We start from the raw sequence: 17,132 nt of genomic DNA, 5'->3' as shown, positions 1-17,132 counted from the left end.
TAATGCTCAGTGTCACCATTTTTGGAAAAGGGGATTAATTTGCTCCCAATTATACCAGAATTTATCTTTACAGTCACTCTTATTTTACTTTTGTTTTTAATAAGCTTTACAATTTCGTTGGGGAATCTTTTTTATGCTACCAATATATATTTTTTAAGAACGGTTATAGCACAGTGCAGAAGGTGTCTGTGATTTTGTAATGGCAATAGGATGTGTTGTTCACATTTAAGCACTGTTTGCTGACGTCTCTTTTCACTTTCAGTTATTTTGGATCCTACGACATGAGTTGCCGCAGGTGGATATTACTATTCGGTTTTTTTTTGTCAGGTTCATTTGAGACAGTGCTGTAGAATTCCTGAAGTGTGCTTCCTATGTAGTCTGCTCAGTTCTTGAGTTAAACAGTTTCACGCATTTTGCAGACATTAAAGGGCCTCTACTAATGCAGTCAGAGCCATTGAAATCACAAGAAGTCGGCATAGTCATGCGAGTCCTAACAGTGGCAAACAAATGGAAGTTTATACATGGAACATCAAGACAGATTTTTACAGTTTAGCAGCCATAGCGATTGCTGTTCTTTCTCAACAGGATATCATAAACCTTAGCATAGCAATGTAGTCCAAAATGAAGTTTCTACTTCTGCTAACAATTCATACCACGTACATTAAGTGATTTCCTTCAAATGGTTTATATATTATTTTTGTGAAGAGTGCAGAAGTAGATAGCTGTCCACATTCTGCAATTAGATAGTATATTTATATTCTTCATGAATGAATACTTTTGTAGATTATATACAGTACTTTCATTTGATGCTTGAGTCATTTGAGGAAATCATTTATATTAGAATTAAATGAGCAAAATAATAAATCTATATGATTCTGTAACTGAAAAAGCAATAGAATTCCCCAGTGAGGCATGATTTTGATCCAAGGAGGGAAAGCAAACCTGACTGTGCCACAGCTCTGTGTCTCTTTTTATTCTTATACATCACCAGTCCCATTTCTGTCATCTCGCAGGTTCTCAACTCTCAGATTTCTAGAGGTTTATTTTCTTCAGCTGAAGGCTCTACAGATTTTACAGCCCAAACCCTCTGTTGCTTGTGAGAGGAGTGTTTTTATGGCTTGGGAGTCATCTTGGTTTTTCACAAAGTTAGCAATATTCTCTGCCATATAACTGGCAGCTGTTTGTTGACATCAGTCCTCTAGAGCTTGTTAAACCTGCGGTTTTGCAGTTTCACCCCAGAAAGGGAGCCGAACCAAAATGGGTTTTGTAGACAGCTGCACGGCTCTTTGTACAGTTGTATTTTTGGGGTAGTCTGTCGGTAGTGTTTTTTTTTCCAAAGTTTCATAGATTCTGGCTTTTGGAGACTGCTTTTTGCTAACTGGTTCCAGATAAAGTAGCTTGCAGAATTTAGATGTAGTCAGCAGGGTGGTTGGATTGATCTTGTTGGAAAAATGGTAGTCATTTAAAGGGAACAAAAAGCAGTTATTCTGGGACGTTTGGGTAGGAGGAGATTGCCCAGTAGTAGCCCAAGGCAGTTCTCTCTGCTCCCTGTACCCATTGGGAAAAAACGTATTTTGCACATGTAATCAGACAGTACCTGATAACAGTACCTGTTAAAGTTTATTTCATGCCTGGAATCAAATTGTTCTTCAACCAGATGTGGTCTAATCCTCGAGCTTAAAACATATCCTTATTCTTCAGTTTTTTTGGCTTTCAAAGCTACTGCCCTATTTTGGGGGGCTTGGAGATTCAGTAAATGAAGGCTATTTTTTAACATTGTGGGTATTTTTTACGTACTACTGGAAATAAAGAGTTACGCAAAAAGTAACAGAATTGCTCTTGTGTGAATGACAAGGGGTAAATTATATCTTTACTTGAAGTCAGACATGTTATGGCTTTAAAATTCACCATGTCCAGCTATGATTGTGGGATTGTTGTTTCTAAACAAAGTGGATGAGATGCCTTAAAAGTTGGGTTTACTTATGATCACTTTGAACCTCGACCTATCCTTATGTACATTTAGTGTAGCAGAACGTCAACTACAACTTCCTCGGGAATTCTGGCCTAGTCAATGAAAACTTAATTAGTTCTGCAGAATGCTCTTCTTTTATTTGACTGCAACAGACATTTCCAAATTTCAAGTAACTGTTCCTGTGATTGGAAGACAATGTGGCTGAGATTTAGGAAGATTAGAATTAAGTTTCTTGAGACTGCTCAAAGTGACTGGCTCTCTGGACACATGGATTGTCAGTTAAGTATAGATTTATGTTCTGATATGTGGCAAACAGATGCTGCACTTGAGTTTTTGACATGATTATGAATATCTTTTTTTTTTCCCATTTTGAGCAGACAGAATTATAATGTAACAGTATGAATCCTTTAAATCTGGTTTGTTTTCTCACGAAAAGAAGGATTGTGTGTTTTAATCTAAAGCAAGACAAAATCAGAGTTATTGTCTAACTCATCAATTTGAAGGCAAATTCTGTTTTGCAAAAATACCCAATTAGTAATTTTAAGGTTAGGGGAGGTGTCGTGATTTCACCTCATGTTCTGTTGTTTGCAAAGAAGTACTAAGAACCTTTAAGACTGTGCTCACATAGTCTTACCAGCTTTAAGCAATAGAGAAGAAAAGGTTAAAAGTATCAGATGATCTGCAGTTGTTTCATAATGAAGTGTGATGGTTGAAATTATACTTGGAGGTGTTGCCATTACGTCATCTTTCACACAGTCTGTTGCTTCAGACATGGAAATCACAACAGTTTTGATAGCTCTGTTTAAGAGCTCCAGGTTATTAATCTGCTTTGGCCTTGTCTCAAAACTCTGTTCTCCAGCAACAGCTGTAATGACTTGGATAATGCAGAAGTTTTTCTTTCTTTACAAAATGTCACACTTCCCTCTTTCTTTTTTTTTTTTACTGGAACACAGGCTTCCCTGATCATTACTGCAGTTGTTGAAATAAGAAAAACACAGTCAAGTAAAAGTGAATTAAATAGTGCTCCTGCTGCACTGAGCTCAATGGACGGCTCTTATTTATATTGAGACTTCTAAGTAAAGAACTGGGGGTGGTGTAGTGGGTAAGGCTCTGGATTCATGAATGACAGGTTGTGGGTTAATGTCCCTGCTGTTGTAGCTTGACTAAGCTACTTTACCTCAGTTGATCTGGTCCTCTCAGCTGTATCAGTGGTAACAGTCTTGTTTGGGAGTAATCCTTGCGATGGACCAATGTCCCATCTGGGGGATGGGAGAGGGGTAAAATCACATGCACTCTAGTCTGCTCAAAGCTATGGAAACCAGGATATTCTGTGGGCCAGGAGCCACAGTGGCTCTGGTAGAAACTTCCCCCTTTTTTTTACAAGAGAAAATGTACCACAGGCATCAGAGGTTATCTGATCTGTGACAAAAAAAAAGGAAACGTATCCGATTTCCAATGTCACAATGGTCTTATAAAAGACTAGAAAAATAGCGCTAAACCATTGCAGTAGGTATAGTTCGGGAGATTTTCTTTGCATTTAATCAGTGCCTGCCCCTATTTTATCGCCTGCCATATGTACTTGCAACACAGTCCAAGGTTCGGTGTAGAGAGGTGTTAATGGCTGTTCATTCTTGACTGGAGCCGGTACCTGTAGGTAAATGTGCCCAATAACCTGTCAGAGCTGAGAGCTGCCACTTCACTTTGAACCCTTCCTTACTTTTAGTATTTCCTGTCTCTTAAGTGCTGTTACAAAATGTAGGCATAGGTGATTGTGATATGCAGTTTGGCTTAACGTGAATGACTCTAAATCATACAATAAGCTGAAGAAACTGGTGCACAGAAAGTAGACCGATCTGTTCTCAGATAGGTGAATCACTATAATTCAATATACTGCATGTTACCTGTCTTTAAATGAAATCAAGCTCTTCACTTAAGGGCTATCAAAAGTTATGGAACTCCGTTCCTTCAGATAAGAAGGATAACCTTCTGTGTCTTTATAACCATGAAAGCGTTTCAGAACATTTTGTTAAACGTGGAGCACTAAACACACACACACACACACACACACACACACACACACACACACACACAAAGAGGATTCATTGATGCAGTATGGAGACTAGATATTTAATTTCCCCCTCTGGGCCTCCTGTGACAGAAGTGATCTGTACGATTAGAAAAGTTCCAGCGTTCGCATTCTTATAGCAACATATGAGTCAAGCTTCCCAATGCCTATTTTCTACAGTGGGAGTTTTTGATTTGTCATGTGATATTTTACTGTCGTTCCCATTTAATTTGACCAAACCAAGAAGCATGCACATGCAAAACAATTAGGTGCAGGATGAGTCATTTGCTTTGGTTTTTTTCCAACAATTGTATTGCAGACCTGCATGTACTGCTAGAAGGTTCGGAGTGTTGGGAAAAGTGACTATAATGGATTTGTTACTTCAGACACACAGGCTACACTTTGCTGCCTTCTTTTGAACTGCTTCCCTTTCCCTGAATCCAAGTACTCCACATGCAAATTCCAGGGAGGGGCTGCTGGTTTTCATTTGCATTGCTGGTGCTGCTGTCAGCCCTCTGCTACAACAAGCATCTGTGCCATAAAAAAAACTGGAATAAACTCTTCTTCTTTTCAACAGTTTTTTTTTTAATAAAATGAAATAATATGGTCATACTGCCAGCTTTTGAGAAAGCATCCAGCGCCTGCAGAATACGCAATCAGCATCCTCTGTAGCCGTTTGAAGTAAGTTCGGTTTGTGAATTTTTCAATGGAACAAGGAGAGGCTGGGTGCAGCTTCTGTATGGGGTGTATGGTATTCATAAAGAGGTAGATTGCATGACCCTATTTGAATGTGTATTGGGCTTTTTGTACAATAAAGCGTTTAACTAACAGTGTAATTTTGATCAGTTAAATGTATGGAAGTGATTACAGGTTGAATGTTTTAAAATCATTCCGGAAGATGGTTTTAACAGCTAATGCTGGTGTTCCTGCAGTCTGAGACTCGGTGTGGCTGAGACTTTGCTGGATCTGATGCTGGTCTCTGCACACTGCTCCTTACTGCTGGGGACCTGTTTCTACTGACCTGAAAGTTCAGAAAGTCCTCCAAAGAAAGTCTGAAATCTGTATCTGTCGTACGTTCAACTGTTCAAGTAGCATATCTGCATCAGTACCAGCCCCAGACTGCAAGTGCTGTGAGCTCAGAGACAAGCCAGAAAAATGTTATAAGCTGCTTTTGTTTTAGAGTTTTTAATGCGTCAGCATTTTGGTTATTGAAATTGTTGGGTTGCTGCAAACCAACTGTATAGATGTCCCAGGCTATGCTATAACATGCAGATTTTCTTACTGTGTTTAGTTAATATATTGAAAGACAGATGTGTGCTGGGCAGTATGTGGAGTACTGCTTGTAATATGGATAACTATAGACCCCAAAATCTGGTGGGTTTTTTGTGTTTGTTCTCTCGTACAATTTTCTTTATTGTACAATTTATTTGTGAGTTTCATTTAATGCAGAGTGATAAAGTTGTATATTGTTTCATGAGGGGAATGAGGGAATACGTGTTTTCATCTGTCTCCAGGGAATATTCAGTTTCTGCTCAGTAATGCCTGGTGTGGCTGGGTGAAAAACTGCTGTTGCTCCAATGAAGAGACTTTCCCCATTCTATTTATGCAAGCATGGATTTTCTATAAGCATTTCAATATAAAGTGGAGGATTTTGAAAAATTCCTCTTATAGCCAGAGGGAAGAAAGTTTATCAGCAAACCACTTTCTTTCTCCTGAGCTGACACGAATTATGGCAGGTTTGCGGCTCACCCTCATGAACTTGACACAAAGTGGATTCTTCCTCGTATTTACAGTGCATCTCATGCAAATGCAAGATCTTACTTTTCGCTTCAGGTTGTTTGCTTTTTTTTTACCCAGCCTGTGCTTTAATGTAATTATTCTTGATCTCCATTTGTAGTTTGAGGTCATATGTCAAACGTTTGAGGCACAGTTTGGCGAGTCTCAGGTTGGAACCAAAAGGGCGAGTGAAGTGAAATCTGGAGCTCTGTAGGAGAGTTGTTTTTTTCTCTCGGTGCTACTGGAACCCTGCAGGAGAATTTATTTCAGTGCTCATTTCCAAACTTGAAGTGTATGAATCCTCCTGATATTTCATCATACTACGGATGTTAGCATTCCAGAAATGCCCCAGTAGTTTGTTGGGCGTTTGGATAGGTGTAAGGTAAGTAGCCGGATGTGGTTTTGATCTGGATGGCAATGATGAGCCGTCTTTCAGGTTGCAGCAACGTGTTTTACGCTTCCACATTTTGGAAGTCTGTCGGCCCGCTTTTTCTCGGTTCTCAGAGGCCTCTCTGTCCCCTGGTTCTGCTCTTACCTGCCCCTGTGTTGTTTCTTGTGTCCCACCCCCCAAACAGTGTCCAAGAAGCACGGCAAGCTCATCACGTTCCTGCGCAGCTTCATGAAGTCCCGCCCCACCAAGCAGAAGCTGAAGCAGCGCGGGATCCTGAGGGAGCGGGTGTTCGGCTGCGACCTGGGCGAGCACCTCCTCAACTCCGGCCATGACGGTGAGCTGCCCGGCGCTGTCACGGCCGCAAACCCGCCGGAAGAACGCCGAGGGCTGCCGTCCGGGCCACAGAGCGGGCATCACTCTCTATGCAGGCTTGTTTGTGCGGTTTTGTTTTGGTGGGCTTTAATCGAAGTCCTTAACGAGTTGCTGAAGCTAGAAACTCTGAGACTTAAATTGAAGTCCCAAAACCCGGGACTGGAAATCTACTGGAAAAGCTGGAGCGGCTGAGTTTTCTGGCGTAAGAGCTTTTTATTGGAAAATGAGAGTCATTTCTGGTTTTGCCCTGGGGAATTTCTGGTCGTGTGCCGCCAGAAAAGCAGAGGTGTTGATGTCTGTCAGTGGACTAATTAGGAACCATCTAAAATAATTCACCCAGTTGGGCGCTGCTGTCGGCTGCTGGCACGCTCAGCTGTTCTAGCGCACGTTTTGTTCAGTGTCAGTAATGCACTGCGTCACTTCGCCATGCGGGCAGGGAGAAGGGGTTAGTTAAGTGTTTATGAGCACCATGAATACATATTTTTACACATACCGGTCTCCGTGAGTTTGCCCGGGGAGGAAACTGGGACAGGGTTTCTCTTTTCGGTTTTAACCCGAATAACGGGTTCCGCTGCTTTTGAGGCCTTCTGCTTCTTCACCAGCACTTCCACCTGACCCAGTTCTGCCCAGTTCCTCTGGCTGTGGCGAATGTGTAAATGTGCAGCACAACAGGGAGAAAAGTGGAGGCTGGCCAGAGCTTCTGATCTGACGTCTTTTTCCCCATTGCCATGACATAACTGTAACATGGCGTTTCAGCCTGCGCGATATCCCAGCTCCGAGCTCTCAGTGGGATCTCGGCAAAGCAAAACGGAGAGAAAGAGAGCTCCGCTAATCGATACTGAGAGCATACGTTTTCATACTTTACTCGGGTGTTGGGGGTCACTTCAGAAAAGTAGAAACAAAGCATTTTTCGATTTTCCGTTCTTGTACTTTGTGTGAAATGGCCCTTGTTGGTTCTGCCCCTGTATATCCTCAGGGCTAGCAGCGAAAACACAAACTATGAAATATGGCTCATGTGACAGTTTCTCTTGCTTTTTAAAGTCCTCTGTGACGTGAAGAGAATGTGCACATATCTCTTGTTGCATTCAGTTGTGACATATAACTTCTGAAATAAAAAAAAACAGAACAATATTTTTTGTTTCTAATGTATAATTGTCACACATACCACAGGGGAGAAGGGAGCAGAAAGCAATCTATTTGTTTCAAGTGTTCTTATTTGTAAGGAATAAGTAGACCAGTGAGTGCATTGGGATCCTGAATTAGCGCCCAATTAAACAAAATTGCTTTGTGGTGATCCTTTAACCATATGGAATGTAGTGAATTCTTAGCTGTGATATAAATAGACAGAGAAGGAGAAACTGTGTAACAGTCACAGCAAAAAAATGCTAAAATTAATCATCTCTAGATTACAGTGTTTTTGCTGGCTTTTTTCATACAAAATTTTGAACTGATTTCTGAATTCTTGCCTTATTCCACTTTGCACACACTCTTGCTGCTCATTCCTTATTTTCCACTTGTTCCACTGAAGTGCTAATCTGGGTTAGGAGTACTTAACATTCTGGGCCTGCTGTTAACACATGCAGGGCCTTTTCTCTCAGTGTGTTCCCTGGATTTTTTTGTAATTAGCCGCTGCTCAATTGAACAGCGTGTGGTTGTGTATAAAAGAGGAACTGCACTCCTTAAAACCTTTATTTCACGTTTCTTGTCAGTTCACACCTCACGCAGGACGTCTCCCTGATGAAAACAAATGCTTTTTGTTGATGCATGCGTTTGGCTTCAGCATAACAGCTTTGATACTCAATAACAACCTCACCCGCCCCCTTTGCTGAAAGAACATGTATATAATATTTGGTAACCCCGTTGTAGTCCTTGTGCTGCGCGTTTCACTTCTTCCTGTTTCAAATAATTAGTATTAGGTTGTTGATGGATTAGTTACAAAATGCCTACTGCCAACCAAATGCCCGAAGCACTGGGGAACGTGTAAATATTTTGTAGACATAGAGATTTAAATCACGGCTATAATTGATTTTTAGTAAAGTCAGTTCTTTGATTATTTGTGTAGCCAAAAGCACTGAATACACTTCACATTCTTAGCTGACACTGGCTGCTTTCTGCTGCAGGTGGAGAGGGGGTGCTGATCGTTTAGCCAGGCCTGGGACCACCCCCACAGCTGAAGCTGGTAGAGTTCCCTAAGAGCCCTCTAGCGTTACCATGGCGACAAATGAGCTTAAAGGGTTTAAAGGTTAGGTGGGATGATTAGCACACATTGGAAAGCTGTTTTTGAAGATTTCCCTTCCATGGATCCTTGAGCAGAGACAGTCCTCCATTTTAACCACTCTGAGTGTCTTCTAATTCCCTCTGAGCTAAGCCCTGACCTCCCCCTCCTCCCTGTCTTTTCTAAATAACTTTTATACACTGCCAGCTTGGAGTTTCCACAACATGGTGTGTTTGTGTCAGTATCCCATCAAGGCTGGGCTGTTACAGAACATCAAATTGTTCACTTGTGGGATTTGCTGCCCTGTGGTTTTGTAGTGCCAAAGCACAGGAATGTTGCAAGTTATTTAGTTTCCCACATGAGCAGTAATTAATAGTTACGTATGTCGAGAGAAATCTAGGGATTTAAAATGTTCTGGACCCTTTTTTTGGTTTGTTTTTGAACATAGCAGTTTTTATGAGATGCAAGAAAGATGTCATCACTGGGCACGGAGCCAATAAACCACACAGCTGCCACATCACTTGTATAGTTTTGTGGAAAAAGTATTCACCCCCCCTTCAGATTTTCTGAATTTCTGCATGTTTCCGCCACTGAATGTTATCAGAGCTTCACGTGGGCCCTAGTGATACATAAAGGGAGCCTGAGTAAACACATAACACCATAACACCTTTCAGTCAGTTCAATCGCATATAATCACATATAAATATAAAAATACATGATTATGATCGTCCTTCATATTATGGTGCAACACAGAAATTGTGGGCTTTGACTCTGGGAACTGAAGCAGGTACTGAGATCATTCTATGGGTCTTTCACAGGATGCAACTGATGCAACAGTAGGTATTCTCTAGAGCAGTGGTTCTTAACCTGGAGTGCACATACCCCTGGGGGTACAAGATGCCCTTTCTGGGAAAATAATTTTAGAATAATTCATGTGATCTTTATTTACTGGGAATTTAAAATATACAATTCTAAAAAAAGTGTTTCTTTAAGAATGCTTAATTTTACTGCAAAATTGAAATAACCACAGAATGAATGAGACATATTTATTCATGATATATCTTAGTTTTAAAGATCTGGTGTACTATACTTCAGTGATTTTTTATTAGGGTGTGAGAGCAGATTATGGGAACCAGAGGGTTCAGGCTGCAGGAAAACTTAAGAACAACTGCTGTAGGTAACAAGAGCAGGGTATTCTGCAGCAAATAGATAAGGCTTGGCCAGAGCAGCTTTTCACAGCCAGACAGTGGTGAGTTGTTGAAACACAGGTCAATCCTGTTCTTTAGCTCCGGAGCAGTTATTGCAGGAACTGGTTGTAGGAAGATCCCGGACATCTCATTTCTCAGCCAGTGGAGCACAGTATTTCATGTGGGTCTGTGCTTATAATTGGTGTTGTAATTGCAGCAGTCTATGGCCTACAAATACTGTAGCTCAGTGAAGGTCGATCAAGTATACCTGCAGTACTTACTGCAATGTAACTTACTGGGCTTTAAAGCTAATAAATAGGGCTCTGAAGAAGGTCCACATACAAACTTATAGAGTCGTGCCTTTCACGTGAAAGTTCTCTTGCTGACTTCAGTTAGACAATGAGTAGTACATTAAGCATCTGCCAGTGATGTAGCAGCATTTTATTTTTACCATTGTGTACAATTTTTGTAGTACTGCATTAATCATCATGCAGTCATACTGCATTAATCATCCATTCTGCTTAGGCATATAAATTTACCATTCCCCGCTGCTTTGAATGCTTTCCTCAAGCTAGTGCAATGGACTGTGTTGTTCCGGTGTACCTCCTTCCTGGATGTCAGCAGGTACAGGCTATTGAGAGTCAGTCGTGAGGGTGCTTTTCTTCCTGGCAGGCATGTGATGTGTATGTTAGGGGTGGGGCCTCCTGCGCTTGGTGACGCATTGGGGTGCAGGTATGATACCATAAGTCCGTCCAGTATCATGTAATTTGTGAACTCACATAGTGAACAGATTTTCGTATTTCCTTTAGCTGGATGTTTTAAAGTTCCTGTTTTCTAAAAGTTTGATTTTCCTCTGTGTGTGTGTGCTGTGTGTCAGTGATTCAAAATCTTAATGTTTAGATTTAATATATAGAATATCGAAATATCGAGATATCAGTTCTGTGCTGCAATTCTGATTTGTTGTGGGAAAAGGGCTGAGAAGTTTTAGACAGCCTTGTGCCTTCTTAAATTGTGGAAACTTCTCAGAAACCTTGTTGAACCAAACCGGCAGCGAAATGCCAGGTGCAGATCAGGATTTTTAGTGGCGAGTGAGAAGAGTTTAAATAAACCAAGCTAGCCCAAGGATTCCTAATTTCTTATCTCCATTCGTCCGTGACATGTTGGATTTCTTTGTTTCAAAATAAAAAGGGGCCCCAGCCTAAGCTGCCTTTCCTGTTATGTTTGGTATTTGGTGGAACGGTTTTGTGTATGTGATGGTCTAGTTACTGGGAGGGTTGACTCTGCTTCTGTATGGAGGTTCTTATCTCTGACATATGTACTCGAGTAGAGAGCATCCAGTTCAGAGCAGGGTTGCATTCATAATACCTGACCCTCAGAAGCTGTCTCTCTTGAAGGAAGCTTGTAGATGTAGATTTAACATTACAGGGAATTTGCGGATTAAAAATATGAAAGTCATGAGTTCAGATATTGGCTTTACGTTTATATGAAGCAAATTTAAATAGAATCTAAAACGTGAACTAGAGCAATTACATTTTCTTGACATGTCCATGCAATTTGGTTAGAACACAAACTAGACCAGGCAGTTGAGTTCAGACCATATGACAATTCATTTGGATAACGATTATGTCCATTTTTTTAATTGTGTATTTGTGGTGTTGTTAATAGTTTTTTTGTGTAGCATCGGAAATCAAATGTTTACACGGCTGCACAGCAGAGTATTATTAGGAGTAAGGTCAGTGATAGGCAACAACCTGTAAAAAACAGTGCTGTAATTTCCTTAACAGTTCTCGAAGTCTAAAAATAAAAAAAAAAGCTTAAAGGGATGAAATGTATTTGTATTGTAAATATTTGCGTTTTTCCATCTTGATGAAATAGGACCTGTTTTGAAGACTGTTGTAATCTCTTGCCGTCGCTGGAATCTGCTGGTTTGTTCCAGCATGAGATCTGCTGAAGCAGAAACGGTGTTCCAGAGCTCCTCTGGAGATTGTTTTCCGCAAACTACACCAATACAAATTCAGTAGATACACATTTCCCTTTAGCCTATTTTTAATTATTTCCAGAATGGAAAAATACCTTCATAAAAGATTAGTGAAATCAGCATTCATCGTGGGACAGCGTTCGTCTTGTTGTGGCTGGATAAAACAATTACAAATACCAAGAATGCAGAGGACCTTTTTATTTTTGTACAAGGTGTTCAATTTTTAAATACGCTTTAAAAGTTAAAGTTTACATAAGTTAACAGATCAAGCCAATTGTAGGTTATTCCAATCTTGCAGCGTCAGGTACTCTGGCTGCTCTTCTAAGTGTCCTTTCTGTGCTCTCCAGTCCCTCAGGTCCTCAAGAGTTGCACAGAGTTCATCGAGAAGCATGGGGTGGTGGATGGAATGTATCGGCTCTCTGGAATTGCTTCCAACATTCAGAAATTACGGTAGGAGACGGAGGGGGGAAGGGTAAACACTGTAATAGAAATTTGCCGTGCAAGACGAGCAGTGCACTGAAAGGATTTTCATCTTGTAATTTTATTTATGTATTGCGTTCTTGATATTTGATGCTCATTCCAGAATCCATCATTTGTTCCTAATTTTTGGTAATAGGGGAGGAACATTTCAGTGACCAGATGAAAGGTCATATTATTATTGCTTCTGGGATCTGTATGCAGAGGATTCCCACTGCTGTGATGCAGCGGTTTTAAGCTGTGGTCCTTGGAAGATGGAGACATAAGTCATGGGCTGTCACAACACCCACCATGTCATTACCCCGAGACTAGTACTGGACACACAGTCATTTCTTTGTCTAATTTTCATTAAGTGAAGTCAGGGTTACACCTGACCATTGCACTCAAATTAGAGTACATTTTACCCCTGTAAATGTATTTGATTTTTAAAAAAAACCTTTCATCGTAAAACAGTCAAATGTTTGCTTGAGAATCTAACTGGATGAGGGGTTAGGAAAGAGCTGGGTTAAAGTTGGAGGAAGGCAGGTTCTCAATTAGCTGCATTTCCTGCATGGACATACATCTCAATCTCACACCCATCTTAATAGCTCAAACCAGAGGACTGCTTTGGCACGGGCAGGGTTAACTTCTTATCAGCCAGCAGCAGATACTGCCTTGATTTGTTCAGTCTTTCACTTCAAACAGCAGATAGTGCTAGAAACAGCAGAATTCTGCCCAGCTCTTGAGGAGATTGTCTTGAGTTCAGAGCTTACCCTGGGCAGGGTTTAGATTTTAAAACGGGAGGGAATTCCTCTTATTGGTCCAGCAGTGAACGGCAGAATAGCAGGAAATGACACAAAGCGAAAAAAGAGGTAGTTTCTTCCTGGGAGGACAAAAAACGTAACCCTAGCAGCAGGGCAGGACAAAGTGGTGTGGTGAAGGTATAAAACTTTAAAAATACATTTTAAGAAAATATGTAGTGAGTCCTGTGACATACAATATATAGTATCCACTTATGTTGCCTTTTTTAACCTGTTTGCCTACATGTACTGTATGTCTGCTAAACCATTGTAGAAAACTTGCCTGGGTCATGCCATTTATAAAACAAATGTTACTTCGGGTTATGCATAAATCTGCAAAGTACCTGGGAGACAGTGTTTAGAGGCATGTCTTTTTTTCTTCTTAAGATTCATACTGAGATAAATTTTTATATGCAGTCATAAACTCACTTTTGTGCAGTGAAGAGGTGTATGTTTGTATTCTGCACCATCTGTTTGGTGGAATGCAGCATCGATGTCTCCACCACCTAGACATTTTAGACTCGTCGAGACTTGTACAGAAATCCCTGCTGTTCCTATCAGTGGAATTCCAACATTTTGTTTTCCTATCTAGAAAAATAAAACTGTCATCTCTACTCAGAGATGACATTCCAGGTTTAATTATACAGTAGATTTTACAGACACCGGGAAAGGTGGTACCTGTACTTATTTTTTTCCGTTGAATGTATGCGTTTTTTGTATAGATTTCATAATTTCAATAACCTGCTTTACCCCCAATGTGTTTTTGTCCTTTTAGCTAATTTTGCCCATGTGCTGACAAAGATTCATTCAGTAGGAAATATCCATGCACTTTTATGTTGCCTGAAATGAAAAATTGAAAAGTTTATAGTTTGGGTGATTTGTAAAACCTATCTAAAAAGCAGGTGGCATTGCATACTTTGCATTAATTGGGACATGGAGATTACTTAAAACGCACTAATGACTGATTAAGTCTGTAGAATTCATGTGTATTGCATGCATCTCACTGTATATACATAGTATGTACTGTACACACATAACAGTTATCGTCTGCTTGAGTTATCCCTGCTATGCAGGAGTACCCGGTTTTAGTTTTTGCCCTGTCCCATGTGCAACGACCCCTTTTTTCGATGCCATTTTTAATACCAGGAGCTTAAAGGGCATGAATCTGGTGTAAGAGATTGAACTTGGGGGACCTATTCCCTTCGCTGAACAGGCACGAGTTTGACTCGGAGCAGATCCCAGACCTGACGAAGGATGTGTACATCCAGGATATCCACTGCGTGGGCTCCCTGTGCAAGCTGTATTTCCGAGAGCTGCCCAACCCCCTGCTCACCTACCAGCTCTACGAGAAATTCTCCGTAAGCCTTCACTCTTGAATGTTTTCACCGAATGACCACCGATTCCAAAAGACCTCTGATGGTGAAACGTCTTAACAGTGTCAGGAACGCTGTGTGTAATTCAGTTAGAAGTACTCAGGCGCCAAGTGACTCTTTGCGGAAAGAGTTGTTTGCCGCAGAACACTTTGCAGGGAGCTTAAAGCGTTTCATTTCACTCTGAAGTCGGCTTTAGTTGCAAAAAAAAACAGGTGTTGATGAAAAAGTGAAGAAGTGTTGATATAGGTTGCCTGGGTAGCTTGTTCCAAACTCCCACAGCTCTTTTGTGTAAATAAGTGCCTTCTCTTCTAAATTTTAAATGTCCTCCCCGCTAGACATTTTGTCATTGCGCTGCCATCTATCATTTTGGTTCAGGAATTGGGTCTCCTCACTGAGGTTATTTTTTAAATCTATCTCTCCATAAAGCTTTTGATTGTATCCTTCTTTTGGTTTTGAAGCCATAGGGCCACAGGCAATGAGTTTAAGTCCCAGCAGTGCTGCTTTGAGAACGTACTCGATGAGATTTGACCACATTCGGGGAAGAAGGCTGTTAGGGAATGGGCCGAGGTCCATGCTGTTGTTTACTAGTCGCCATAGAAACTGCACTGAGGTTTTCTGCTTTTGGCTTGGTAGCGCAGTCTGAATGCGGTCCCTCCGGTATCCCTGCCTGAAATGAATTTGTGCCACGAGCCTGAGGAGTAGGAGCACTGAGCATTTCCTCTGAATGCAGAGGGGGCTAACCTTTGTTTCTGGACCTTCTCTCGCGTTGTCCCCCCACAGGAGGCCGTGTCAGCCGCCACAGATGAGGAACGACTGATTAAAATCCATGATGTCATCCAGCAGCTCCCTCCTCCCCATTACAGGTTAGAGCCAGCAGTGCCTGCCCTCTGCTGGGTAACAGGGGAGACTGCACGAAAACTAAACCTCCTACACTCCTAGGCTTTGCCAGATTTCTGACAAGATTTAGCAGGCCCCAGTGTGATACACACATAATTACTTTTTTAATAAATTCGTTTTTGTGGCAAATCAGCAGATTAGAAAGGTACAGCACATGGACACGAATGAATCGCTTACAGGCTGTGAAATAAAAGTAGCTTCTATTCTAACATGGTGCCGAAGTGTCCTCAGCTTGTGTAATCACAGTTCATGTGCAATGAAATGCTTATTTGCATGTATGCTAAAGGAAAAAAAAAGTTAAGGAAACACCGAAAACATAAACACAGGACAGCAGCAGCAACAACAAGTTAAATAACCTACAACTTAAAAACAAAACCTCAATGTGAGCCAGTGGTAGGGGTAGAGTCCAGTAATCTGACGGCTTGTGGGAAGAAACTGGTCTCTGAGTCTGGAAGTTTGTTCCTTTATGCTTCTATAACGCTGACCAGAGGGAAGGGGGGAGAAAAATCAGAAAAATTAGGTAATTCCAGAACAAAATAGGTATTGAATTGGGTTTTCTGAAGCCATTATGATGATGACTTTTGAGTATATTCTTAAAATTATACCATGCTTTTTTTTTTTCCTTCTAGGACTTTGGAGTTTCTGATGAGACATTTGTCCCATTTGGCTGCCTTCAGCTACGTCACCAACATGCACAGCAAGAATCTGGCCATTGTCTGGGCTCCTAACCTGCTCAGGTATCACGAGCTGTGCTTTGCGCCTGGGGCCCTGTGCGAGCAGTTCATTTCTTCTCTTCTCGTCATTATTGCTGCCTTGGTTGGCTTGCTGGAAGGTTGCCCGTGGTGAAACAGATGCAGAACCTACTGTCTTTCCCCAAAACCACTCAGTTAAATGTCTGGTTTTGTTTTTATTGATGAAGTTTATGAGTTACTTCGAAACCTTCCTCACACGAGTGTAAGTGAGAGGAAGACTAGATTCTGTGGACAGAAGTGTCATTTCCTACCTTGAATAGATTTAAACATCGGAGTGTTGCAATATGTGGAGCGTCATTAATGCTGCTGGTAGGGCTGTAAAAGAATTCCAGTGGAGTGCTTTGCATACTTGCGCTATGGAGTTTTCAGTGACCTCTGCCTCGTCACTGACCCATGTCGGTATGGGTGTGTGTTTCTCTGTTGTTCAGGTCCAAGCAGATCGAGTCGGCGTGCTTCAGCGGCACCGCCGCCTTCATGGAGGTGCGGATCCAGTCGGTTGTGGTGGAATTCATTCTGAACCACGTGGACGTGCTTTTCAGCCCCAAGCTGAGCTCGCTCATCCGAGAAGGAGCAGGTGAGTTAACCTTGACTAGTCCCACGCTGAAGAGGCGACACCTGAAGGAAGGTCAACACCTGGAATGTTGTGTTTCTCCTTTTTCCTCTTCAGCATTCAGTTTTGCTTGTTCCTTTGCTGCCCACACACTCGGACGCTTCTCCCACTTATCAGAACACGAGAACTGGCAGTTACTTAGGAACAGTGATGTTGAGTTTTACATCTGGGCTTAAAACTGTTGAGAATTCAAAACACATTAAAGCATCTTCGTATTGTTTTGTTAATGCAAAGCACACCTTTTAACAAAATATTTCACAATGGCAGAGGCAGAAGAAGGTCTGGCCA

General features: G+C 41.4%; 1 protein-coding gene across 7 annotated transcripts in view; it reads left to right on the top strand.

The window, feature by feature from the left end:
• Positions 1 to 17,132, top strand: part of arhgap32b (Rho GTPase activating protein 32b) — a 158,235-nt gene that overhangs the window by 128,390 nt on the left and 12,713 nt on the right. For all 7 annotated transcript variants that reach the window (XM_088939377.1, XM_088939373.1, XM_088939372.1 and 4 more), the window contains 6 exons: positions 6,389 to 6,538; positions 12,304 to 12,406; positions 14,426 to 14,570; positions 15,366 to 15,448; positions 16,112 to 16,219; positions 16,663 to 16,808. In XM_088939377.1, coding sequence (XP_088795503.1) covers positions 6,389 to 6,538; positions 12,304 to 12,406; positions 14,426 to 14,570; positions 15,366 to 15,448; positions 16,112 to 16,219; positions 16,663 to 16,808 — 735 coding nt within the window. The remainder of the gene's footprint in view (positions 1 to 6,388; positions 6,539 to 12,303; positions 12,407 to 14,425; positions 14,571 to 15,365; positions 15,449 to 16,111; positions 16,220 to 16,662; positions 16,809 to 17,132) is intronic.

Source organism: Atractosteus spatula, chromosome 22, assembly GCF_055471065.1.
Source record: "Atractosteus spatula isolate fAtrSpa1 chromosome 22, fAtrSpa1.hap1, whole genome shotgun sequence".
In the NCBI taxonomy this organism is placed as follows: Eukaryota; Metazoa; Chordata; class Actinopteri; order Semionotiformes; family Lepisosteidae; genus Atractosteus; species Atractosteus spatula.
Note: the sequence above shows the minus strand (reverse complement) of the source record. Positions and strands in the feature narration are given on the sequence as shown.